Source organism: Scyliorhinus torazame, chromosome 25 (genome assembly GCF_047496885.1).
Source record: "Scyliorhinus torazame isolate Kashiwa2021f chromosome 25, sScyTor2.1, whole genome shotgun sequence".
NCBI lineage: Eukaryota > Metazoa > Chordata > Chondrichthyes > Carcharhiniformes > Scyliorhinidae > Scyliorhinus > Scyliorhinus torazame.
This window is the reverse complement of record NC_092731.1, coordinates 35,914,247-35,939,272: the sequence shown is the minus strand read 5'-3', so window position 1 is coordinate 35,939,272 and position 25,026 is coordinate 35,914,247. Positions and strand designations below refer to the sequence as shown.

General features: G+C 50.3%; 1 protein-coding gene across 1 annotated transcript in view; it reads right to left on the bottom strand.

The window, feature by feature from the left end:
* The window catches only part of rnaset2l (ribonuclease T2, like), a 63,042-nt gene extending 44,187 nt beyond the window's left edge, over positions 1 to 18,855 (bottom strand). Inside the window, exons 1-3 of the mRNA XM_072490306.1 lie at positions 18,777 to 18,855; positions 12,408 to 12,517; positions 9,973 to 10,027 (exon numbers count right to left, since the gene is read on the bottom strand). Of these exons, the coding sequence (XP_072346407.1) occupies positions 9,973 to 10,027; positions 12,408 to 12,490 (138 nt within the window). The 5' untranslated portion in view covers positions 12,491 to 12,517; positions 18,777 to 18,855. The remainder of the gene's footprint in view (positions 1 to 9,972; positions 10,028 to 12,407; positions 12,518 to 18,776) is intronic.
* Positions 18,856 to 25,026: the final 6,171 nt, after the last annotated feature.

The window sequence follows — 25,026 nt, the reverse complement described above, 5'->3', positions numbered from 1 at the left end:
ACAATGGCGCAAAAGTACGCCGCACACAAGAACGGCAGGGACAGGGTTTTTCTCGGCATCGGCCGTTTCGGCAGTTTGCGCCCGGTGACCCAGTGTTGGTTCGCAATTTTGCTGGTGGTGTCCAGTGGGTTCCTGGCGTAATCTTTCGCCAAACGGGCCCTATATCGTACCAGGTGCAAGCCCAGGGTCGTGTCCAGCGCAAACATGTAGACCACGTTCGGTCCAGAAGACTATCCCTTCCAAAGATTCCCCGCCCCCGGAGCTTATTTCTACAGCCGCAGAGACCAGAGACAATGGAAAGCAGTCCTCACAATCTTCCTCTGGTGCCTCACTCAAAGCCTGCGCAGGTCGTTACAGAACCGTGTGGAGATAGAGACGCCGAGATGACAGAGGCAGCAGACTCTGACTCCGAGATGGAGACACAGGACGCATCAGAGGGGGAATCCTCGGGCCCACGGGCCGTGGATGTACAACCGTTACGCCGTTCATCACGGAAGCGCCGGTCTCCGTCTCGTTACACGCCGCCCGATCCAGCGCCGCGTGCAAATGGTGTCCGGCCTGCGGCAAAAGGAGTCCGACGCCCTCCTTCGCCAGGGTCTTCGGTGGATTCTTTGCGGGGGGAGGGATGTTATGACCTGCCTGCTTACCATTGGCTGGGGACTAATGACAATCCCACAATCCTGTGGGAGTATGAGCTTCCCCAATGAGGGGGGCGGCGAAATCATTAGCAGACTCCTTGTATAAATAAAGCTGGCCAGTTTGGAACCAGCAGGAAGGAGTAAGCAGCAAACGGAGTTGCTGCTGTTGTATATATATGTTATTTGAAATAAATGTTATTTCTTTGTATCCTTAAAACTCGTGCTGGATTCTTCGTGGCGCTCACAAAACACACAATTACTCACACTCAGCGTGTACACAGAATTACTCACTGTCATGAGCATGCACACACAATTATTTACATTCAGTATCAGGGAGGTGGTGGTATAAGTGGTATTGTCACTGGACTCGTAAACCAGAGACCCAGAGTGATGCTCTGGGGATCCAGGTTCAAATCCCGCACTGCAGATGGTGAAATTTTAATCCAATAAAAATCTGGAATTACAAGTCTAATGATGACCATGAAACCATTGTCGTAAAAACCCATCTGGTTCACTAATGTCCTTCAGGGAAGGAAATCTGCAGTCCTTACCTGGTCTGGCCTACATTTGACTCCAGACCCACAGAAATGTGGTTGACTATTAACTGCCCCGTCAAGGGCAATTAGGGATGGGCAATAAATGCTGGCACAGCCCGCGATGCCCACGCACCATGAATGAAAAAAAATTCAGTGAATACACACAATTATTCACACTCAGTGGGCACACACAGTCACTCACACTTGGCATGTACACACAATAACTCACACATACTGTGGACACACTGTTACAATACTCCTGCCGGAGGGCACCAGAAGGCGTGATGCCCCTATAACTCTGGGAGAACTGACCGGCGCACTCAACAGACTTGGGGGCAAGTCCCGGGTTGACCGTGGAGTCAGGACATTCTGGGACAAGCTGTGGAACCACGACGCATGCACCCATGACTTTGTAGGACAATGACTTTGCTCCTTGGCTCCATGCTGGACCCCATGATCCCACCTTGACCTGTCCTACAGGGACCCAGGCCGGACTATCCATAATAACACCCACCTGGTCTGCAACGTGATTCATCATTCTCAGAGGGTTGGTCTGTTGAGCGCATTCCTGACAAGAAAGCCTTCGACAGGGGGGGGGATCACATATATTTATTTGGGACTGCGAGCTTTTGGGTTGTTTCACCCGGATCTGTGGTTGACTATTAACTGCCCCGTCAAGGGCAATTAGGGATGACTGCTGCAGAGTGTCTAATTAAGGTTAATTGGTCCCTAGTGACATCCCCTTCATTTTGGGAGAGGAGTGCATCGGGGCTTCCCCATGTCTGACCAGTTATATTCTATTCGCGTGGAACATTTCCTGCCCCTCTTGCAGAGAAGGATGTCAGGATTGGTTCTGCACAGACTGGGCATTGAGGTTGTCCTTTCGGCCTACGGTGATGACGTGCTCCTCATGTTCACAGAGCCGGCTGCCTGCGGAGGATGCAGGGGTGCCAGGAAGTGCACTCTACTGCATCCTCTGCCAGGTTCAACTGGAACAAGTCAGTGGCAGATGGACTCCCTACTGGAGGACCTCAGGCCTTTCACCTGGCGCAGGCCCAGTCTCCTGCACCTGGGAGTCCACCTCGGCCCTGCTGAGGAATTCTGGCCGGCAAACTGGCAGGGGTTGGGGGCCAAATGCGCCTGAATCGCTGGGAAGGATTGCCTGAGTGCTGTCTTACAGGGGTCAAGTGTTGGTCATAAGTCAGCTGATCCCTCCATGCTGTGGCACTTTGACCCTCCCTAGGAGTTTGTCACAAAAATTCAGACGGTGGTCATCGACTCCTTCTGGGACTAAAGATCTCACTGGGTCGCTGCTGAGATACTGAGTCTCCCGCTTAGGGGGGTGGTCAGACGCTGGTGTGTCACCGCACGCAGATAGCGATCTTCCGCCTTCAGACCCTGCAGTGATACCTTTATGTTGAGGCCCCTCTGAGATGGTGTGCCCTGGTGACGTATTTCTTCCACCAGGTGCACAACCTGAATTATGATGTGCAACTCCTGTCTATGGAACCTGAAGGGTCTTTGTCACACTTTACAGGCTTTGCCCGTATTTTACCAGGACCTGGTCAAAGTCTGGAGGACAAGTCGCCTGATATCGTAGTTCCCCCCTGTCAAGAGTAGCAGCTGTCGTCAGGAGCAGCTGCTCAGGAATCCGTTCGTCACCGCTATAACTTCAGGTGGCTGGCGGAGGGAGCTGTGGCTGCTGGGATGGCCAGAATCAAGGACATGCTGGGTGGTAGAGGAGTTGACTGGATGACCTCTTTTGAACAGGCGTGTCGCAGCGGTGGGTGTCCAGATTACACCCGATGCCATCAAACGTCTTGAACGGTGGTGCTAGGTCCCGATGGCACATGAGCTATTGAGGATGAACAGGTAGGCGGTAGACTCCTGTCTGAGTGTACCCCTGCTCGGATGTAATTTCACTTTGGCCCCAAGCCCTGAACCCTCCCTTGGGTGCCAGTGCCCGAAAGTCTGAATTGCCTCGTGGCAATGCCCTCTGAGCTCTTTAGCATGGCACGGAAGGGTTTCCTGTATCAGCTGCTGCTGCACAAATTTCACCTCCTTGCTTTCACCTGCTGACTGGACACACCCTGGCGCCTTGTTGCCGTGCAGCGGCGGAGGTCCCCGGTAGAGGGCTGTCGAGGTGGGATTCCTCTCTCTTGCCATCGGGGACCTGTGGAGGAGGGTGTTGCACTCATCAGTCCCTTACAACCAGGGGCTGCATTGGTTCACAAACTCCCAAGATACATGTGTCTTTTGCGGCCTTGTGGAGTCCGTGGGCCATGGACATGTAAGTTGTCCAAGGCTGCACCCCCTGTTTCGTTTGTGGAAAAATCTGTTACTTTATTTTTAGTTTCACTTCAGCTCCAAGCTCCTGATCTTTAGGCACCCGGTGTGGAGGGAGCATGTGTCTGCCGGCACCATCAACGCTTTCTGTGCCTGATGGGCACAGCGGGGTCTGAGATGTGTTATCCTCCCATTCAATTATATTTTGTTTTGGTGTTTTAAGTTTCCTTTGAGATTCCGTTTACCTTGATGCAGTAACCCTTTAAGGAACTGCATTTTAATTTATCCCTCAGTTTGTTATATAATTTATTTGGTTACCCAAAAGAAGCACAATTGCTCACACTCGTGCATGCACACAATTATTCACACTTGTGCCATCAGAGAATCATTCGCACTCGCCCGCACATATACAATGACTCCTCTTGCACACACAGTTACTCATATTTGTGCCTGCGTTCACAACGACTCGCACTTATGCATGTGGACACGCAATTACACTTCTGCACACACGCAATTACACACACACACGGTTACACACACCTTCAGACTCACTCACACGCACATAACTCTAATTCTCAGATTATATCTCCTTGTTCATGACTCCCCAGCATAAACAATGATCTATTTAAACATGTTGGGCGGGATTCTACGGGAATCGGCGGGGCGGGCAACTCCGGCCGGACGGAGTGGCGTGAACCACTCCGGCGTCGGGCCGCCCAAAAGGTGCACGATCAATCACTACTGAAGTGAGATTGTAGTCCAATTGAAGGCTTTAATGAACAAGTCGTTACCCCAGCAGCTCCGGTACAGAATGACTGCTGTGGGTGAAACACAGACTCTTATGCTCCACCTGGTGGGCGGAACCAGCAGGCAGGTTCCACCACTCGTACCACAGTATAAGGTACATCGCACCGAGGTACCGCAATACCCCTAATATAGCCTACCACATTCACCCCCTGTTTAAAAAAGAGTCCGGCGGGTGTGGTGGCCTTGCTTTTACAGTGGTAGAGGTGAAAGCGGTACCCTTCGGTGCCTTTACATGCAATACACATATTTACAGACATTTATTTACAAGTTCATTTTACAATGATACTATCAGCCGGTCAGGGGCCCTGGTCGTCCTCTGCGATCGTCGCAGTCCCGGCGGGATGCTGGCGTCGGCTCGGGCATCCGTGGCTCTGGGAGCGTGTCATCTTCAGCTTCATCGCATCTGGATGGGGCCAGTGGGAGGACGGATCCACCTGGGAAGGGGGCTGCGGTGGTGTGCGCCGGTGAAAAAATGGTTGGGGTTGGTGGGGGTGGGGGGGATCCAGCGGGGGCCAGATCCCGGAGGGAGACCGTGTCGTGTCGGCCGTCGGGGTGCGCCACATAAGTGTACTGGGGGTTAGCATGGAGGAGATGTACCCTCTCGACCAGTACGTCCGACGTGTGGGCCCATACGTGTTTGCAGAGTAGGACGGGTCCGGGGGCTGCCAGCCATGTTGGGAGCGAGGTCCCCGAGGAGGACTCCCTGGGGAAGGCAAGGAGACGTTCATGAGGTGTTTCGTTGGTAGTAGTGTATAGTAGTGATCGGATGGAGCGAAGTGCATCCGGGAGGACCTCCTGCCATCGGGACACTGGGAGATTCTTGGACCGTAGGGCCAGTAGGACGGCCTTCCAGACCGTCCCGTTCTCCCTCTCTACCTGACCGTTTCCCCGGGGATTGTAACTGGTCGTCCTACTGGAGGCAATGCCCTTGCTGAGCAGGAATTGACGCTGCTCGTCACTCATGAAGGAGGACCCCCTATCGCTTTGGATGTAGGCGGGGAAACCGAACAGGGTAAAGATGCTGTGGAGGGCTTTAATGACATTGGCAGCCGTCATGTCGGGACAGGGGATGGCAAAAGGGAACCGGGAGTACTCATCAATCACGTTTAAGAAATACGTGTTGCGGTCGGTGGAGGGGAGGGGCCCTTTGAAATCCACGCTGAGGCATTCAAAGGGGCGGGAAGCCTTCACCAGGTGCGCTTTCTCTGGCCTGGAGAAGTGCAGCTTGCACTCCGCGCAGATTTGGCAGTTTCTGGTTACGGCCCTGACCTCCTCGATGGAGTAGGGCAGATTGCGGGTGGCAGAGGTTGTCGTGGAGGGTCCGGAGTCGGTCTACCTGTCCACTGGCACAAGTGCCGCGGGACAGGGCATCAGGAGGCTCATTGAGCTTCCAGGGACGATACAAGATCTCATAATTCTAGGTGGAGAGCTCGATCCGCCACCATAAGATCTTATCATTCTTAATTTTGCCCCGCTGTGCATTGTCAAACATGAAGGCTACCGACCATTGGTCAGTGAGGAGAGTGAATCTCCTGCCGGCCAGGTAATGCCTCTAATGCCGCACAGCTTCGACGATGGCTTGGGCCTTCTTCTCGACGGAGGAATAACGGATGGTGTGTGAAAAGAAGGCCACGGGTCTGCCCGCCTGATTGAGGGTGGCAGCCAGAGCTACGTCTGATGCGTCGCTCTCGACCTGGAAGGGGAGGGACTCATCGATTGCGTGCATCGTCGCCCTGGCGATGTCTGCTTTGATGCGACTGAAAGCCTGGTGGGCCTCTGCCGATAGGGGAAAAACCGTGGACTGGATTAGTGGGTGGGCCTTGTCTGCATAATTGGGGACCCACTGGGCGCAATAAGAAAAGAAGCCCAGGTAACGTTTCAGGGCCTTGGGGCAGTGGGGGAGGGGAAACTCCATGAGGGGGCGCACGCGTTCGGGATCTGGGCCTATGACTCCATCATGCACTACGTAGCCGAGGATGGCTAGGCGATCGGTGCTAAACACCCATTTGTCCTTGTTATAGGTTAAATTATGATGTGGAGATGCCGGCGTTGGACTGGGGTGAGCACAGTACGAAGTCTTACAACACCAGGTTAAAGTCCAACAGGTTTGTTTCGATGTCACTAGCTTTCGGAGCGCTGCTCCTTCCTCAGGTGAATGAAGAGGTATGTTCCAGAAACATATATATAGACAAATTCAAAGATGCCAAACAATGCTTGGAATGCGAGCATTAGCAGGTGATTAAATCTTTACAGATCCACCTTCAGGGGCTAGGCCGGAGCCGGAGTGGTTTGCACCGCGCCGACCGGCGGGGAAGGGGCTTGGCACCATGCCAACTAGCGGCGAAGGACCTCTGTTGGCCGGCGCGTGTTGGCGCATGTGCAGGAGCGCCAGCGTGTGCTGGCGTCATCCCAGCGCAAACGCAGGGGGGTTCATCTCCACGTCGGCCATCGCAGAGGACCACAGCGGCTGACGCGGCAGAATAGAGTGTCCCCACGGCACAAGACCGCCCACAGATCGGTGGGCCCCGATCGCGGGCCAGGACACCGTGAGGGCACCGCCCGGGGCCAGATCCCCCCGCATCCCCCCCACCCCCCCTGAGGACCCCGGAGGCCGCCCGCGCAGCCAGATCCCGCCGGCAAATACCTGGTGTAATATACGCCGGCGGGACTGGCCGGAAACGGATGGCCACTCGGCGCATCGCGGGCCGGAGAATCGCCGGGGGGGGGGCGCTGCCAGCAGCCGCTGACCGGAGTGGCGCGATTCCCGCCCCCGCCAAATCCCCGGCGCCAGAGAATTCGGCAGCCGGCGGGGGCGGGATTCACGCCACCCCCTGGCGATTCTCTGACCCGGCAGGGGGGTCGGAGAATCCCGCCTGTTAGTTGTGGCCTGTTAAATGCCTGATTGGCTCATAATGTGGTGGGCATTCCCAAAGGCGGCAACATATATTTGTCGCTGGCTCTCCAGCCAGCGGCCGAGACCCCCATTGCTGCTGCAAAATTACCTCCCGATTGCTTTCTGCATGTCGGAAGAAGTTGTTTCTGTACTTACAGGACAGCCCATGACACATCAATGAGGTCTAATGGGGCAGGTAAAGGGTTATGGAGAACGGGCAGGAAAGTGGAGATGAGACTGAGATGAGATCAGTCATGATGGTGTTGAATGGGGCTGTTTAGCACAGGGCTAAATTGCTGGCTTTGAAAGCAGACCAAGGCAGGCCAGCAGCACGGTTCGATTCCTGTAACAGCCTCCCTGAACAGGTGCCGGAATGTGGCGACTAGGGGCTTTTCACAGTAACTTCATTTAAGCCTACTTGTGACAACAAGCGATTTTCATTTCATTCATTTCATTTCATGGCAGTGCGGGCTCGAGGGGCTGCTCTGGTGCTTATGTCCGTATGTTTCTTAGATGAACATTCCTCATCTCTGGCTTTTTAATGTTTGTACTGTGATCCTCCGCTCTGCCGGCTCGGCGCACACACGCCTGTGGGTTTCCCGACGGCGTGGGGTGACCACAATGGGAAATCCCATTGGCCGGCTGCCGGAGCGGAGGATCCCGCTGCTGGCGAGGGCTTGCCGCGCAGGAAAACGTGGCTAGCGGACCGGAGAATCCCACCCCTGAACTTTAATTTATACAACAGTTCTGAGAGGATTGCCAATCTATAGCTGCCATACTTTAGATAAAACACCAACAATTCAGAACTAAATGAACACTTGCAAAAAAACACTACACAAGAAAGAAACCCATTTATTCCTTACTTCACTGATCTTGAGGTAACATCCCTAGATGCTGAACAAGAACGATATCAATAAAACATTCATGACATTAAGTCACAGAAAGAGACAGTTTAAATGGCCAGAAGGCAGAGAGATTTAGTGAGAGTGGAGAGGTGTTGGAGGAGGACAGTGTGGTCAACCGTGTCAAAGGCTGCAAACACGTTGAGAAAGATGAAGAGCGATAATTTACATTGATCAAGGTGAAATAGATGCAATTTGTGACTTTGATCATTTTTAAAAAATCATTTTTACGGGTTGCGGGCGCAGGTGGCCAGGCCAGCATTTATTGTCCATCCCGAGTTCCCCTTGCGAAGGTGGAGGTGAGCTGCCTTGAGCCGCTTCCGTCTCTGAGGTGTAGGTGCACCCATCGTGCTATTAGGGAGGGAGTTCCAGGATCTTAACCCAGTGACAGTGAAGAAACGGCCAATATATTTCCAAATCAGGATGGTGAGTGGCTAGGAGGGGAACCTCAGGTAGTGGGGTTACCAGGTATCTGCTGCCCTTGTCCTTCTAGATGGTAACGGCTGGGTGTTTGGAAGGTGCTGGCTAAGGAACCTTGGTGAATTCTTGCAGTGCATCTTGTAGATGGTACATACGACTGCCACTGTGCGCCATTGGGGAGTGATTGAATGTTTGTTGAAGGGGGAGCAATCAAGCGGGGCTTCTGTGTCCTGGATGGCATTGAGCTTCTTGAGTGTTGTTGGCAAATGGTGAGTATTCCATCGCATCCTGACATATGCTCTGTAGGTGGTGGACAGGCTTTGTGGAGCAAGGAGGTGAATTACAGCCTCTGACCGGCTCATGTAGCCACAGTATTTATATGGCTGGCCCAGTTCAGTTTATGGTCAATGGTAACCCCCAGGAAGTTTTGGTACTGTGGCAGAGACGGAAACCTGAAAGGAGAGATTCAAACATGGAGTTCTGGGTAAGATGAAGGAGGAGATTATAACATATTTCAGGACTTTATGGAGGAAATGGAGGCTAAAGATGGGGTGGTTTGTAAGGCCAATGGGGACAAGAGTTGGTTCTTTGAGGAGGGGTTGACAACTGCAGAATGAAAGGAGAGAGGGACTTTACCTGAAAAGAGAGAATCATTAACATTAGCATTAAGCATGGGGACAAGGAAAGGAATTAGGTGGTCAGCAGTCCAGTGAGAATGGGCTTGAGGGAGCAGGCCAAGGAGGTTTTCTGAAAAAAAATAGGCCAGAATTCTACACTCCCCACCCAAGGCGCGAGGTCGGGGGGGGGGGGGGGGGGGGGCATGAAATTGCTTGGACAGGTTCCCTCTGGAATCCTGCCCACTGCAACGTAGCAATTGTACGCTGGGGAAGGTGGAGCCTCGGTGGGGAATCCCGCCCTTTCTCCAATTAAAGCCTTTAAATGGTCATTTGATGGCCACTTAAGGGACGATTCTCATCCAGCCTCAATATTTAGCCTGGCGGGCGGATGATAGTTCAGGGGAAGTGTAAATAACGATAGTTGGAACTCGGGTGGGAAGAGGTGTGGGGAGCGCCTCCAACAAAAGGTCCCTTTTGACTGGGGGCGCATCCTCCTTAAGGCCTGATGACCTACAGACCTGTCTTCCCTTCCTCTCTCCGAGACCCTTATTGCTGCCCTTGCGACCCCATGCCTTCCGCTGCCGCCACTCCACCTTGGATGGGGAGTGCAGAATTCTGGCCTATTTTTTTCATAAAACCTCCTTGTTCCCACCATCTGAAAATTCAGGCTATGATTTTGCAAAATTGATGCATTAGTTTTAAGAGCAAAGCAAATAGCATTGTTTTCCCCAGGGCGCATGCTCTCTGTCTCGCTTTGGACTTGATACAAGACAGCGACAAAATGAGCAATGTTATTTGAATCAACATTATCGCAAAAGTTGTGTAATTTGCTTTATAAAAATCTGTGAATAACATTATTTGCAAAATTCTTACCATGCAGTATGATCCTGGCCACAGCTGAGCAAATATCAAACACTTCCAGTGGCATCTTTGAAACAAAGATCATAAAATAAGGGCCGACAAAGTGTAATTGTTTTTCAAAGATAGAAGTGAAGCAGTTGAGGCTCCTTCTTTAAACAGTTTTAAGAAAAAGATAGATGCCTTTCTAAAGAATAAAGGGATTCGGGGATATGGTGTACGGGCCGGTGAGTGGAGCTGAGTCCACAAAGATCAGCCATGATCTCATTGAATGGCGGAGCAGGCTCCAGATGGCCTACTCCTGTTCCTAGTTCTTATGTTCTTATGTAAGTATGGCGCCCAGTCTTCCGTTGTAACCGTGATCACGGCCTGGCGGAACTCCCAGGCAAATGGCTGAAAATGACTATTGACATTGTTTTTCTAGCGCTTCCACTGTTCTCCCCCCCCCCCCCCCCCCACCCAATCCCCATCCTCACTCCGCCATGTTATAGCAAGAGACCATGGGGCTGGATTCTCCGGTCCCGCAGTCGCGTGCTTCTCGGCGGTGCGCCGTCCGTTCGCTGGCGATGGGATCCCCCCGGTCCTGCCACTGTCAATGGGAATTCCCATCGAAGCCACCGGGAAACCTGCGGGCGGGGTTGCGCTGCTGGCAAGAACAGAGAATCTCACTGCCAGCAAACGGCTGGAGAATTCCAGTCCGTATGTTCTTAATATTCCCCATCTAAGCTCATGTATGGAGGATGGTCACGGATACTGGAGTGTTACCAACACCTTTGGAACTGCACCCCAGCATGGGTCAGTGACTTCTGAAGAGGAAGGAAGAAATTTGAAGGAACAAACAAAAACAACATAGCAAGCAGTATAACAGCCCGTATGGGACACACCGGTGGGTCAGATGCTGCGAGTCTCAGTTCCGGCGTGCCACTCAATCTCCATTTGGACAGGCAAGACTCAATTGTCGCCAGTCAGGCCATTGAAATGTGCACGGAATTAAACCCTGTTGTTCATTAAAGTAGGGAAAGACTGTCACTGTTCACTTTACACTCCTTGTGGCTTCATTCATTCCAAATGATCATAGCCTTTGAAAGTTCCCATAGCTCACACCGACGGCCCTCCTGAACAGCCTCTCTTTTTAATGCGCCAGTACCTTGGCCTAGGATGTGAATTATATCTATGACTTCCAGAAAAAATGAGTAGTTAACCATGATGTCCTGTTTGGAAAGCACTAAAGGGATAACCGGTGAGGCAGAGCAGCCTAAACCGGGCCTGCAGTTCCACAGCAATCTGCAGTCATTTATGAAGAGTGACCATCAACTTAGATAAAGGGGCCGAGTGTCATATATCTGAGTTTGCCGATGAAACAAAGCAAAGTGGTTAAGTGAGCTACGAGGAGGATGTGAAGAGGCCGCAAAGTTGAATAGACGGTTGGGCTGAGTGCAGAAAAAGGTGGCAGTTAGAGCAGAATGTGGGAAGTGGGGAAACCACTCACGTTTCTCGAAAGGATGGAAATGCGGAATGTGTTTAAGAGGTGAGAGAGACGAGTAAATGTTGGGATTCAGATGGCTTTGGGTGTCCTGGTACACAAATCCCAGACAGTCAATGCAGGTAGAAAGGCAAAAGGTGCCTTGATCCCTGTTGCAAGTGGGTTGCGGTCTATGAGTAAGGGAGTCGTGCTACTGTTATATTGAGGTTTGATGAGAGCACACTTGGAGACTGTGCAGCTTTTTGTTCATTTACCTAAGGGTGGATTTCTGGTTGATTTACGCTGTGCAATGAAGGTTCAATTGATTTTATCTTGAGATGTGGACAGGAAAGATTGCGTAGAACAGGCCTATATTTTCTAGCGTTTGGAAGAATAAGGGGGAATGGCCATTACCTCCCCACTGGAGAGTTTATCTTTCTTTTCATTCTTTGTAAAATAATTAAAAAGTGAAGGATAATCGGTGCTTTTTACTTCCTGGGTTGGCGTCTGTGAGAATTCTTCACTGTGATTGGCTGCTTGGTCTCTTTGATGACATCACTGATGCTGGACGCAGTAGATTTGGCACCAGAATCAACTTGGCGACGTTGGGAAAACTGAAACCCGTGCCATAGAATTCACTAGCTCTTTGTAGGCGACTGTTTTTCCAGGTCAGCGACGAGCACCGTCACCTCCCCGCTGACTGGGAAAATCTGGGCCGATGATTTTCTACAGCGGATATGCTAAATGGTTAATTCTTTGCCATCTTGGGATGTTCTTGTTTCTGTTTGTAAGGGGATCGCCTCAATGAATTTCGAGGAAAGTACAGGTTCAATTACAGCACATGGGTAGAAACTAGTAATAGTGGTGGAATTAACTCTTAACCTTGCATCATAATGGAAATGAGAAAGAGGAACAGAAATTGCAGCTGTATTTTTAGGTACTTGGTTTATTGTAGCAGCGCAGCAGATCGTGATTTACTAAAACTCACCTGTCTTTCATGTCCACTTGTGCTGCAGTGGTAGCTGCCAGAGTGCAAAGCAGAGCCAAGTACATTCCGCTGTACAAGGCCATCGGTGTAACACATGCACAGCTCTCCTCCTGTCAAAAGATAGAACAGCCAATGATTTATTTTGTTGAAAACGTCTCTGAAGAAGCGGTGACGGACATTGCTGCATAAATAATGCCCTATGCTCTGCTTTGTTTGACAGCGTCTGACTCCTGCCCAAGGTAGCTCTTTCCACCGTCCGCCTGGGTGATCCCTGCATGCGAGCTGGCCATTCCATCATACCGTCCCACTGAACCCTTGGGTTGGATTGGGGAGGGGGGGGGTGTTCGGGTTGAGAGAAAGGGGAAGGGGCGGGGTACCGGGGAGATGTGTGGGGTCCGTCCTGGGATAGTGGCCCGTGACGACCTCCACTGTGCGCCCATCTCGCCCCCCCCACCCCGCGCAGCAGTCCCTCTGCAGCCAGCCCAGCCGAGCCCATCCCTGACACCCTGCTGAAAGAGCACCGAGGCAGGTTGGAACTTGGTGCTTATTTTGCAAATAACCTGTGAACATTGCCAGACAGGTTTGTGCCTTAGCCCCTAATGCTATCTTATATGCTGCACCCGTGCCAACTTAAGTGGTGTGTACATTTCTGGCCTTACAGGCCCCAGATGCCCAAGACCCATCTAGATGGCAACTAGTCCTTGGGGTCGGGCTGTTCTCCAACCGTCTGCCCTCTTGGGGGTTCATATCTCCACCTGATGTACCGCAGCACGTTGTGTGGTGCGCACCAGATAGTGCCCCAGGAGCCTCTTCACTAAAGTGCCCAACCGAGGTGAGTGTGTCTGGGATGGTGGAGGGTGTTGGTGACGGCTGTGACGGGAAGTCAGTGTAATCCTCGGACAGGCACTCCGGGATGTCTTGGGCTGGCGTTTCGGGGCTACCTTCGCTCTCCGTTGCCTTTTTGTCACTGGAATCTGCTTGGGGTTAGGGTCAGGGGTGGGGGACACCAGAAGGGCCCGCCTCGTCGCCAGGTAATCCTGCAACGCACAAGAAATGACGCATGATTGGATCGTGGGTTGGGGTGGTGGTGTGAGAGTGGTAAAGGGATAGCGTGGGGGTCGTGCCACACATTCCTCCGGAAAAGCAGTGGGGGTCTCACTTGGTTACCCGATGCCGACCTCCGCCTCGGCGACTACCCTCTCTCCAGCCCATCGACCACATCCAGTGCCTGCCGCTCTGCGGCGCTGAGGGGCCACAGGTCCGGTAGGCTCCCTCTCCGGTCTTCTCTCTCTCCGGTTATGCATCGCCTTCTCAGGGCACCCAGCCATGGAGGGCAGTATGGGTACTGGCACGTGGTGCATGGTGGGGAGCATGCGCACTCCCGGCAGGTGGGGTTCGGTCGCCCTCTGCGTGGGGGGCTGAGTACCGATGTTTAGGACGGGAGTTGATGCCAGGGCCCCAGTGCTGCCTACTCACCTTAACCGCCCTGAGGAGGTCGTGCAGCTTCTTGCGACACCGCTGTCCTGTCCCTGTGGTGGGACCCATGGCTGTCACGGCCACTGCCGCCTGCGCCCAGGCTCGATGTATGGGGGCGGGTGGCAGCCTCCTTCCCACCCTGGGGAACAGTGTGGCCCGCCTCTCCTCCACAGCGTCCAGCAGGGTCTCCAGCTCTGCGTCCGAAAACCGGGTACCACTCTCCGTGCTGCCATCCTGTTGGCTGGGATGAGTGTATATGGGGAGTGGAGTGCTTATATACGGCTGCAGCATGTCAGCCTCTCGAGTGGCATTCCCGATCCCGGTGAATCAGGCACCATTTTTCACTGGAATCATGTGGTGCCAATGCTAGCCCATTAACGATCATGAATTGCTCCGGGACTGCCGCCAATTTAATTGTCGTGGAAGTCAATGGATTCAGTCCTGGCGCCAACACTTAGTTTCTGAAACGGAGCATCCGGCCCAAAATGTTTTGGCCTCAACTGCACTTTCTGTGGTGACACATTCCATAGGCTCACCACTCTGGGTGAAGGAATTTCTCCCCATTTCAGTCTTAAATGGTCTATCCTGTATTCTTAGACTGTGACCCCTGCTTCTGAACTCTTCCACCACCAGGAATATCCTGCACCTACCCTGTCTCGTCCAGTTAGAATGAATGCCCGCTTGCACTGTGCGCTTCGCACCAACAGCATTTCCCCTTTAACCCCCTTCTTTTACAGCTTGCTGGATTTGCGCATTTATTGCCTGTTAGGCTGGCTGTTCATTCGGCCAAGTGTTATTTTAGCACCATGATAATTGCTAATGCAATTCCAGCCAACCTTCCCTGATCCATTACGGGAACAATTTAAGCTGTTGGGTCTCGTTCCTGAATGCAGTAAGTTATCATTTCTCATTTTGAATTTTAAAAAAAAAACATTTTTAGTACGTTTCCTTTTCTCTCTTTTATTCTCAATCTTTAATCCGATCTCTCTTCCCGTCAACCTGGGACGGATTTTCCAGCTCTTCCCGCCAGGGGCACTGGAAGATGGCGCCCCCATGACGGGTTCAACATCGGTGAAAGCGGAAAGGTCGGGGAAGGGGGGATATGTGTGGAAAATACCGCCCCTTACTTCCCTTTCCCTGTGTGGTTGAACTCTAACCTTCCTTCTTCATCATTCCTGTGTATCTTAAACAAACCTTAAATCTCACGGCTAATAAGATAGCAGTCTGTTTTTTTCCAGTCTGCCAGCCGTGGGCGTCGTCACAAGCGAGACGGGAAAAAGCTGCTCTCCAGATTTTGCCGTCCTGCCCACAATGAGGCCCACCGCTGACGGGACTGGAAAATCCCACCCAACGTGTCGGCCTGGCCATTGTCAGCTTGCACTTTCAGCACTTAATAGTGCAAATATTTTTGAACTGAAGGGAAATTGTTTAACTCGCAGGGCACGCTGCAAGATTCCTAACTGCAGCGGGATTTAATCCATCGGGCGGGAGACCCAAGTTGACCATGGCAGGGCCAGAAGATCCTGCAAAAAAACCATGGGCGGGGGTGGGGTGGTCCCCGTCAGCGGAACTGGGAGACCCGGCGAGAACAACCGGAAAATCTCGCCCAGTATTATATTTCAAGTTTTGCATTGCTCTAAAAATAAGTTGCACATTTTGTTTGTCTGCTATTAATGGGGCCATTTGTTATTAGAACATAAAACATACAGTGCAGAAGGAGGCCATTCGGCCCATCAAGTCTGCACCGATCCACTTAAGCCTTCACTTCCACCCTATCCCCCTAACCCAATAATCCCTCCTAACCTTTTTGGACACTAAGGGCAATTTATCATGGCCAGTCCACCCAACCTGAACGTCTTTGGACTGTGGGAGGAAACCGGAGCACCCGGAGGTAACCCACACAGACACGGGGAGAACGTGCAGACTCCGCACAGACAGTGACCCAGCGGGAAATCGAACCTGGGACCCTGGCGCTGTGAAGCCATAACGCTATCCACTTGTGCTACCGTGCTGCCCCGAATTGCTGCTGATACTGTCTACATCCTGAGCAACGTTTTGTGCTTGACAAGGGGAATATCTTGTTCTCCTGTGTGTTGGAAAGGAATGTTTGGACGTGGTTTACCCCTCGGTTCTGTCTGTGTTGGGTATTCTGCCTCCGACCCCAACCAGGCCCCACGTTGGTTCCATGACTGACACATGTGATCTGATAAAACTAGACGTACACCTTCACCACCTTTACCAGCTCCCACAACAACTAGTTAAACAAGACTGAAAATGCTGAGGTATGGGCTGGAGGGCTGTTGATTGTCACTTTTTTCTAATGATTTCAGCAAATTTCTGGAGCACCGAGGCAGGCTATCCACCCAGTCCTCCTCCTCACCTAGCGGCCTCTGCACTCATTCCGAGGGCGGCCTATGGCCTGATTCTACATGGCACTGCCTAACTGGGGAGCATCCTTCTTCAATAGGAGAATAAAAGCACAATCTTCCAGCGCTGCTGACATCACATAACCTAATGCACTGGATCCATTATAAAATAGACGCCAGAAAGATAGTGTTTTAATGTTACTCAGCTGGTCTTTAACATTAATGTGAGATCAGTGGTCACCACTGCTGCCTCACTGCGCCAGGGACCCGGGTTCAATTGCAGCCTTGAGTCACTGTCTGCGTGGAGTTTGTACATTCTCCCCGTGTCTGATTGGCATTCCTCCAGGTGCTCCAGTTTCCTCCCACAGTCCAAAGATGACAGCACGGTAGCACAGTGGTTAGCACAGTTTATTCACAGCTCCAGGGTCCCAGTTTCGATTCCGGCCTCGGGTGACTGTGAAATTTGCACGTTCTCCCCGTGTCTGCGTGGGCTTCCTCCTGGTGCTCCGGTTTCCTCCCACAGTCCAAAGACATGCTAGGTGGATTAGGTTAGGGTGCTCTTTAGGGAGTCCAGTGCGGACTCGATGGGCCGAATGGGCTCCTTCTGCACTGTTAATTCTATGTGCAGGTTAGGTGGATTGACCATTCTAAAATTGTCCCTGAGTGTCCAAAAGATTAGGTGGGGGTTATTGGGTTACGCAATAAGGTGGGACAGTGGGCCACGCTCAGTGCAGACTCGATGGGCTGAATGGCCTCCTTCTGCACTGTAGGGATTCTATGAATCTAGCTCACAGCGTCAAAGAGCAATGCTAGACTGGCACTACGCCAGGACACAGCCATCAGCCCTGCAGTGTTTGGTACACCAAGAACCAAGCCCAGAGTCTGTGTCAGAGTATCAACCATGTTATGGTCAACTAAACTTGGTTTTTACAGGTACTTCGCCTGTCAAAAACACCTCATTCGGGTTACAGTGACAGTTCAAAGGGATAGAACATATACGCATAGAAAATAGGAGCAGAAGGAGGCCGTTCGGCCCTTCGAGCCTGCTCCGCCATTCATTATGATCATGGCTGATCATCCAACTCACTAGCCAATAATCGTCCCTGACTAAATGTCAAATCCAACCTCTCCAGATAGAAATATGGGCTTCTTTCTCTGAGCTGCATTCTGAAATTAGGAATTTACAATCTGAGATCATAGGATTTACCGGCTGCACGGGTTCTTGGAAAGAGCACCCTAACCAAGCCCACACCTCCACCCTATTCCCTTAACCCAGTAACTCCACCCAATACTAAGGGCAATTTTGGACAGGAAGGGCAATTTAGTATGGCCAATCCATCTAACCTGCACACCTTTGAACTGTGGGAGGAAACCGGAGCACCCGGAGGAAACCCACGCAGACACGGGGAGAACGTGCAGACTCCACACAGACAGTGACCCAAGCCGGGAATCGAACCTGGGACCCTGGAGCTGTGAAGCAATTGTGCTAACCACTATGCTACCGTGCTGCCCAAATTATTCCTCAATCCATTCTAGGGCTGTGGCACACAGCATATAATTTGTTCATGCACTCAGGGTCATGTACTGTGCCTTGTCGTCCTTTCGTACATTGTTTCATGCATACAATTTAGTAATACAAGCTTCGTTCCTCATGTTCAATTGCCACTCGAGAGACACAAAGTGAAATTAATGTGCATTAATGTTTCACTAATAGCAGGTTTATATTGGATTGAAAAAGAAATACAGCTCACCCAGTGGGCTGACATGTTAAATCTATTCAGCCAGACCACCTCACTATCATCAGTTTCAAATAAAAGGCATTCAGCCAGACCACTTCACTATCATCAGTTTCAAATAAAAGGACAAGCATTTGCTGTACCTCTCCACACTTAAACAAGGGTTTTTCCTTATTTCAAGGTTTCAAGAGGCGTTTTGAACGGGTTGAATTTGAGGAATTTTCATTGCTCTGAAGCAAAAGCATTCGAAATTGAGGTAACCACTCCATAGAACCCCGACAGTGCAGAAGGAGGCTCATCCAGTCTGCACTGACCCTCTGAAAAAGGACCCTGCCTCGACCCACACCCCGCCCCATCCCCGTAACCCCAGTACAGCCAAGAAATAAGGCACTCTGCAACACGTTCATAATGCCAAAGGACCTCTGCGTACTCTGCTTTACACTAGAAATGCTTGGAATATTCTTGACAGTCCCATCCTTTAAAAACACTTGTTTGTAGTGGTAGCTTTTCACTGAATGATACAGGAGCAGGTTTACCTTCTCAGTACCAGGACAGGGTGGACTCGAAGCCTTTATGGGACACAGATTGCTGCTCAGAATGTCCTGTCCTTGCATCTTTAAGAGTCGGAACATCACGGAGAGCGCACCCACAATTTTCCCAACATGCGATCCTGGCTGCCAGGTGCACCCTGCTATTGTCTAAAACAATTCCTTGAAGTGGGCACTATGCTAAAAATGGAATGTGCCCTCCAGCCACTGCACAAACCACATCGAAATACCAAGGCTACTTACCAACCGGCGGCTAAATTGAAGTACTCAAAGGAGTTTTATTGTGGATCTCTGTTGTTCAGCAAAACCAGACTTATTTTGATTATCGAAAAATTCTAAAAATATAAGGTTGAATGGTGGCAGAAAGAAGAAGTCTCCTTTTTCACTTCCTCTTTCATAAAAGTGGAAGGATTGCAAAATAGATCTAATATTCTGACCGGCAAGCTGTTGTTCTTTTGTGGGGCAGAAAATAAATATGTCCTATGTTTTTCATGTATGGAACGATCTGCCAGGACTGTACACAGAACAATACTTTTCACCATACCTCTGCACACGTGACAATAAATCTAAATCTAATCTAAGTTTGTCGAACTTTCCTTAAAAAAATTAAATTCAATTGGTTGGAATTGATGGCAAATCAGTCAATCCGTATTGGGCAGGATTTTGAGGCCCCATTGAGAGGGCACCTTTGGCAGGCGTGCCGGTTCCCCAGTTCCATTTCATTCCTGGGGCATTTTCCCGGAGTGACCTCCTTAAGGGCCTATGAAGGCCTGTCGTCAGAGGCTAAATGGGATTTTCCAATTCACCTCCAGGTTCCCACAGCCGGCATAGTGCTGCCTAGAAGTGGCCTCACATAAGAACTAGGAGCAGGAGTAGGTAATTCAGCCCCTCTAGCCCGTTCCTCCACTCAATACAATAATGACTGATCTCCTCTCGGCCTCATTTCCACTTTCCTGCCCGTTCTCGGGCTGTTGAGCACAGGGCTAAATCGCTGGCTTTGAAGGCAGGCCAGCAGCACGGTTCAATTCCCGTACCAGCCTCCCCGAACAGGCGCTGGAATGTGGCGACTAGGGGCTTTTCACAGTAACTTCATTTGAAGCCTACTTTTGACAATAAGCAATTTTCATTTCATTTTCATAACCCTTCAACCCATTTCTAATTAAAAATCTATCTTTATCTCCTCAGATTTACTCACTGTCCCGGCGTGCACGCACCCTGGGGTAGTGAATTCCACAGATTCATAACCCTTCGGCAGAAATAATTTCTCCTCACCTCTGTTTTAATTTGCTACCAATTATCCTAAAACTATGTCCCGCATTCTAGAATGCCCCACACAAGGAAGCTCCACGTCTACTTTGTCAATACCTTTTATCATCTTGCACACCTCAATTTGATCTCCCCTCATTCTTCTAAACTCGAGAGAGTATAGGCCTAAACTGCTCAATCTTTCCTCATCCGACAAAGCCCTCATCTCTGGAATCAATCAAGTGAACCTCCCCTGAACTGCCTCCAATGCAGCTACATCCCTCCTCAAGTAAGTGGACCAAATCTGTGCACAGTACTCCAGGTGCGGTCTCACCAATGCATTGTACAGTAACACTTCCCTACTTTTATACTCTATTCCAATAGCTATAAAGGCACCAGACTGGAGGGGGCTAGTGTTTCAGGCCGGCTGAGGTACCCTCCTTGGCTTGCTGAATTCAGCAGCTGTCATAGACCGCCCAGCGGAGAGATTTCCCCCACCTCCTGTCCTGAATGCCAAGACCTTTTTAAAATTTTAGAAATGAAAAAGTTGGCGAGCAGACTCTTCCATGTTGGGGTGCCATGTCCCTCACTTACCTGCTATGGCACCCAGCTGCTGCTTTCGAGCAAGAGGGCCTCCGACTGCTCCCCCAGCTTTCAAAGCCCATGGAAGGCAAGCGCGTTCTCTGGCCATTGATTTGACAAATTCGGGGGGAGAGCACAGCCGAGTGACTGCTCCCCACAGAGCGTGGGCTTCTGACCCCCTGCTTGAGCTTGATGGCCGGAGGGGGGGGAGGGGGGCATTGGGTTCCCTAAAGCTTGCAGGAAAATCCTGCTTGTGTTCTCTGGAAGGAATGGGTTGATGAGTGAATGCCCTGCTCTCGGTCCATGCTAACTCATGTTCTATTCACCTTAAACAGCCTCACATTGACTCGATTCATACCATTTTTGAAGGGGAATCAATAGGCTGAGGTGTGTGTAATGTAGGGTGATGCTCAATTACAACAATCAGGAATTGCCATACTCCTGAAGATGTGGCCTTCAGATTAATTGTTAAAGAGAAGAACCAGCTGCCTTATTGTGTTGTTGTGACAGATTGTATCATAGAATCATAGAATTTACAGTGCAAAAGGAGACCATTCGGCCCATCGAGTCTGCACCAGCCCTTGGAAAGAGCACCCCACTTAAGCCCACACCTCCAACCTATCCCTGTAACCCAGTAACCCCACCAAACCTTTTTGGACACTAAGGGACAATTTATCATGGCCAATCCAGCTAACCTGCACGTCTTTGGACTGTGGGAGGAAACCGGAGCACCCGGAGGAAACCCACGCAGACATGGGGAGAACGTGCAGACTCCGCACAGACAGTGACCCAAGCTGGGAATGAACCTGGGACCCTGGAGCTGTGAAGCAACTGTGCTAACGTCACTCTTGGAAAGGTGGAGATTTCTCCCAGTGGCTTGACCAACATTCCACCTAAATTAATAAAACTAAGAGCGAAGTTGTCCGAATAGCTCTTTCGTCGTACAGAACTTGAGTATTGCTGAAAAAACGCATTTTGTCGAAGCTTTCCATCTTGCACTCATCAATATAATACCAATGTCAGACAAACAACAACTTTATACTGTACAAGGCGAACGTGCTAATTAATTACCTCGTGGACTCTGATTGGTAGAGGTTTTGCCATGGAAAATGTATCAGCTAATGGAGGGCGACAATTAACTGTGACTGACAAACCTGAATTGAACTGCTTGATTCAAATTTTCAAACAGTGCTTGGCAGTTAACTGTCAGTCACTATTAACTGGTGCATTCTTCATGGCAAAGCTTCCACCAATCAGAGTCCACTTGCCGACCACTCAGCACTCTCTTCTCGTAGAGTATAACGCTGTTGTTTTGTCTGACATTGGTATCCTTGTGATTGCCCTGATGAGTGCAAGTTGAAAAGCTTTGACAAAATGACCTTTATCAGCATTACACAAGAAGTGGTTCCCCATCTCATGGATATCTGTGAGGGGTCCTGATTATTCCACTCATCAGTATCTGTGTTGTGTTTGAGAGTGAGCAAATATTTGTTTAATGCCACTTTTAAGTTTACAGGGTTATATTGATTGCATGATATGGGCTACTTTACCACTTTCCCCTTAAGAATATTTTTTGGCTTATGCTTTAAACTTTGCCCTAACGCCTCTTTGGAAACAACAGGTTGTCGATCAGAGGAAGAGAGCCCAGAGTAACACCCGGACCTCCCTTCAGTATTACTTCCCTGTGTGGAAGCACCTGGACTGCGAGCGACAGAGAAACTGCTGGTGTGTGACTTCAAACAATTTAGTGTCTTGAAAATGGTTGCAAAGTATTTCACAGAATAACGTACGTTGATACGCAGTGACTATTGGCAAGCAACCAGGAACTCCAATACCTAGCAAAGCCACGCTAAAACATTTCAATGATTTTTGCTTTGGGGTGGTGGCGTAGGGGTGGGATGTGGGATAGAGTTGGGTTCGCCAACCCTAAAGGTAGATTCTTGGAGAACATGGGAGTGGGAGAGTGCCGTGCAGGCTGGTTAGAGATCCCCTGGAACTTGGTCCCAATTCAAATCATAATAATTAGTGTCACAAGTAGGCTTACATTAACACTGCAATGAAGTTACTGTGAAAAGCCCCCAGTCGCCACACTCCGGCGCCTGTTCGGGTACACAGAGGGAGAATTCAGAATGTCCAATTCGCCTAACAGCACGTCTTTCGGGACTTGTGGGAGGAAACCGGAGCACCCGGAGGAATCCCACGCAGACATGGGGAGAACGTGCAGACTCCGCACAGACAGTGACCCAAGCCGGGAATCAAACCTGGGCCCCTGGCGCTGTGAAGCAACTGTGCTTCTGGGAGGGATTAAACTAGTTCAGCAGGGGCTTGGGAACCTGAATTGTAGCTCCAGTATACAGGTGGTTGAGAGTAGCGAGGTCATGAGTAAGGTTTCAAAGTTGCAGGAGTGTACCGACAGACAGGAAGGTGGTTTAAAGTGTGTCTTCAATGCCAGGAGCATCCGGAATAAGGTGGGTGAACTTGCGGCATGGGTTGGTACATGGGACGTCGATGTGGCCATTTCGGAGACATGGATAGAGCAGGGACAGGAATGGTTGTTGCAGGTGCCGGGGTTTAGATATTTCAGTAAGCTCAGGGAAGGTGGTAAAAGAGGGGGAGGGGTGGCACTGTTAGTCAAGGACAGTATTACGGTGGCAGAAAGGACGTTTGATGAGGACTCGTCTACTGAGGTAGTATGGGCTGAGGTTAGAAACAGGAAAGGAGAGGTCACCCTGTTAGGAGTTTTCTATAGGCCTCCGAAAAGTTCCAGAGATGTAGAGGAAAGGATTGCAAAGATGATTCTGGATAGGAGCGAAAGCAACAGGGTAGTTGTTATGGGGGACTTTAACTTCCCAAATATTGACTGGAAACGCTATAGTTCGAGTACTTTAGATGGGTCCGTTTTTGTCCAATGTGTGCAGGAGGGTTTCCTGACACAGTATGTAGACAGGCCAATGAGAGGCGAGGCCATATTGGATTTTGTACTGGGTAATGAACCAGGACAGGTGTTAGATTTGGAGGTAGGTGAGCACTTTGGTGATAGTGACCACAATTCGATTACGTTTACTTTAGTGATGGAAAGAGATAGGTATATACCGCAGGGCAAGAGTTATATCTGGTGGAAAGGCAATTATGATGCGATGAGGCAAGACTTAGGATGCATCGGATGGAGAGGAAAACTGCAAGGGATGGGCATAATGGAAATGTGGAGCTTGTTTAAGGAACAGCTACTGCGTGTCCTTGATAAGTATGCACCTGTCAGGCAGGGAGGAAGTGGTCGAGCAAGGGAACCATGGTTTACTAAAGCAGTCAAAACACTTGTCAAGAGGAAGAAGGAGGCTTATGTAAAGATGAGACATGAAGGTTCAGTTAGGGCGCTCGAGAGTTACAAGTTAGCTAGGAAGGACCTAAAGAGAGAGCTAAGAAGAGCCAAGAGGGGACATGATAAGTCTTTGGCAGGTAGGATCAAGGATAACCCTAAAGCTTTCTATCGATATGTCAGGAATAAACAAATGACTAGGGTAAGAGTAGGGCCAGTCAAGGACAGTAGTGGGAAGTTGTGCTTGGAGTCCGAGGAGATAGGAGAGGTGCTAAATGAATATTTTTTGTCAGTATTCACACAGGAAAAAGACAATGTTGTCGAGGAGAATACTGAGATTCAGGCTACTAGACGAGAAGGGCTTGAGGTTCATAAGGAGGAGGTGTTAGCAGTTCTGGAAAGTGTGAAAATAGATAAGTCCCCTGGGCCGGATGGGATTTATCCTAGGATTCTCTGGGAAGCTAGGGAGGAGATTGCTGAGCCTTTGGCTTTGATCTTTAAGTCACCTTTGTCTACAGGAATAGTGCCAGAAGACTGGAGGATAGCAAATGTCCCCTTGTTCAAGAAGGGGAGTAGAGACAACCCCGGTAACTAAAGACCAGTGAGCCTTACTTCTGTTGTGGGCAAAATCTTGGAAAGGCTTATAAGAGATAGGATGTATAATCATCTGGAAAGGAATAATTTGATTAGAGATAGTCAACACGGTTTTGTGAAGGGTAGGTCGTGCCTCACAAACCTTATTGAGTTCTTTGAGAAGGTGACCAAACAGGTGGATGAGGGTAAAGCAGTTGATGTGTATATGGATTTCAGTAAAGCGTTTGATAAGGTTCCCCACGGTAAGCTACTGCAGAAAATACGGAGGCATAGGATTCAGGGTGATTTAGCAGTTTGGATCAGAAATTGGCTAGCTGGAAGAAGACAAAGGGTGGTGGTTGATGGGAAATGTTCAGACTGGAGTCCAGTTACCTGTGGTGTACCACAAGGATCTGTTTTGAGGCCACTGCTGTTTGTAATTTTTATAAATGATCTTGAGGAGGGCGTAGAAGGATGGGTGAGTAAATTTGCAGATGACACTAAAGTCGGTGGAGTTGTGGACAGTGCGGAAGGATGTTAAAAGTTACAGAGGGACATAGATAAGCTGCAGCGCTGGGCTGAGAGGTGGCAAATGGAGTTTAATGCAGAAAAGTGTGAGGTGATTCATTTTGGAAGGAATAACAGGAAGACAGAGTACTGGGCTAATGGTAAGATTCTTGGCAGTGTGGATGAGCAGCGAGATCTCGGTGTCCATGTACATAGATCCCTGAAAGTTGCCACCCAGGTTGAGAGGGTTGTTAAGAAGGCGTACGGTGA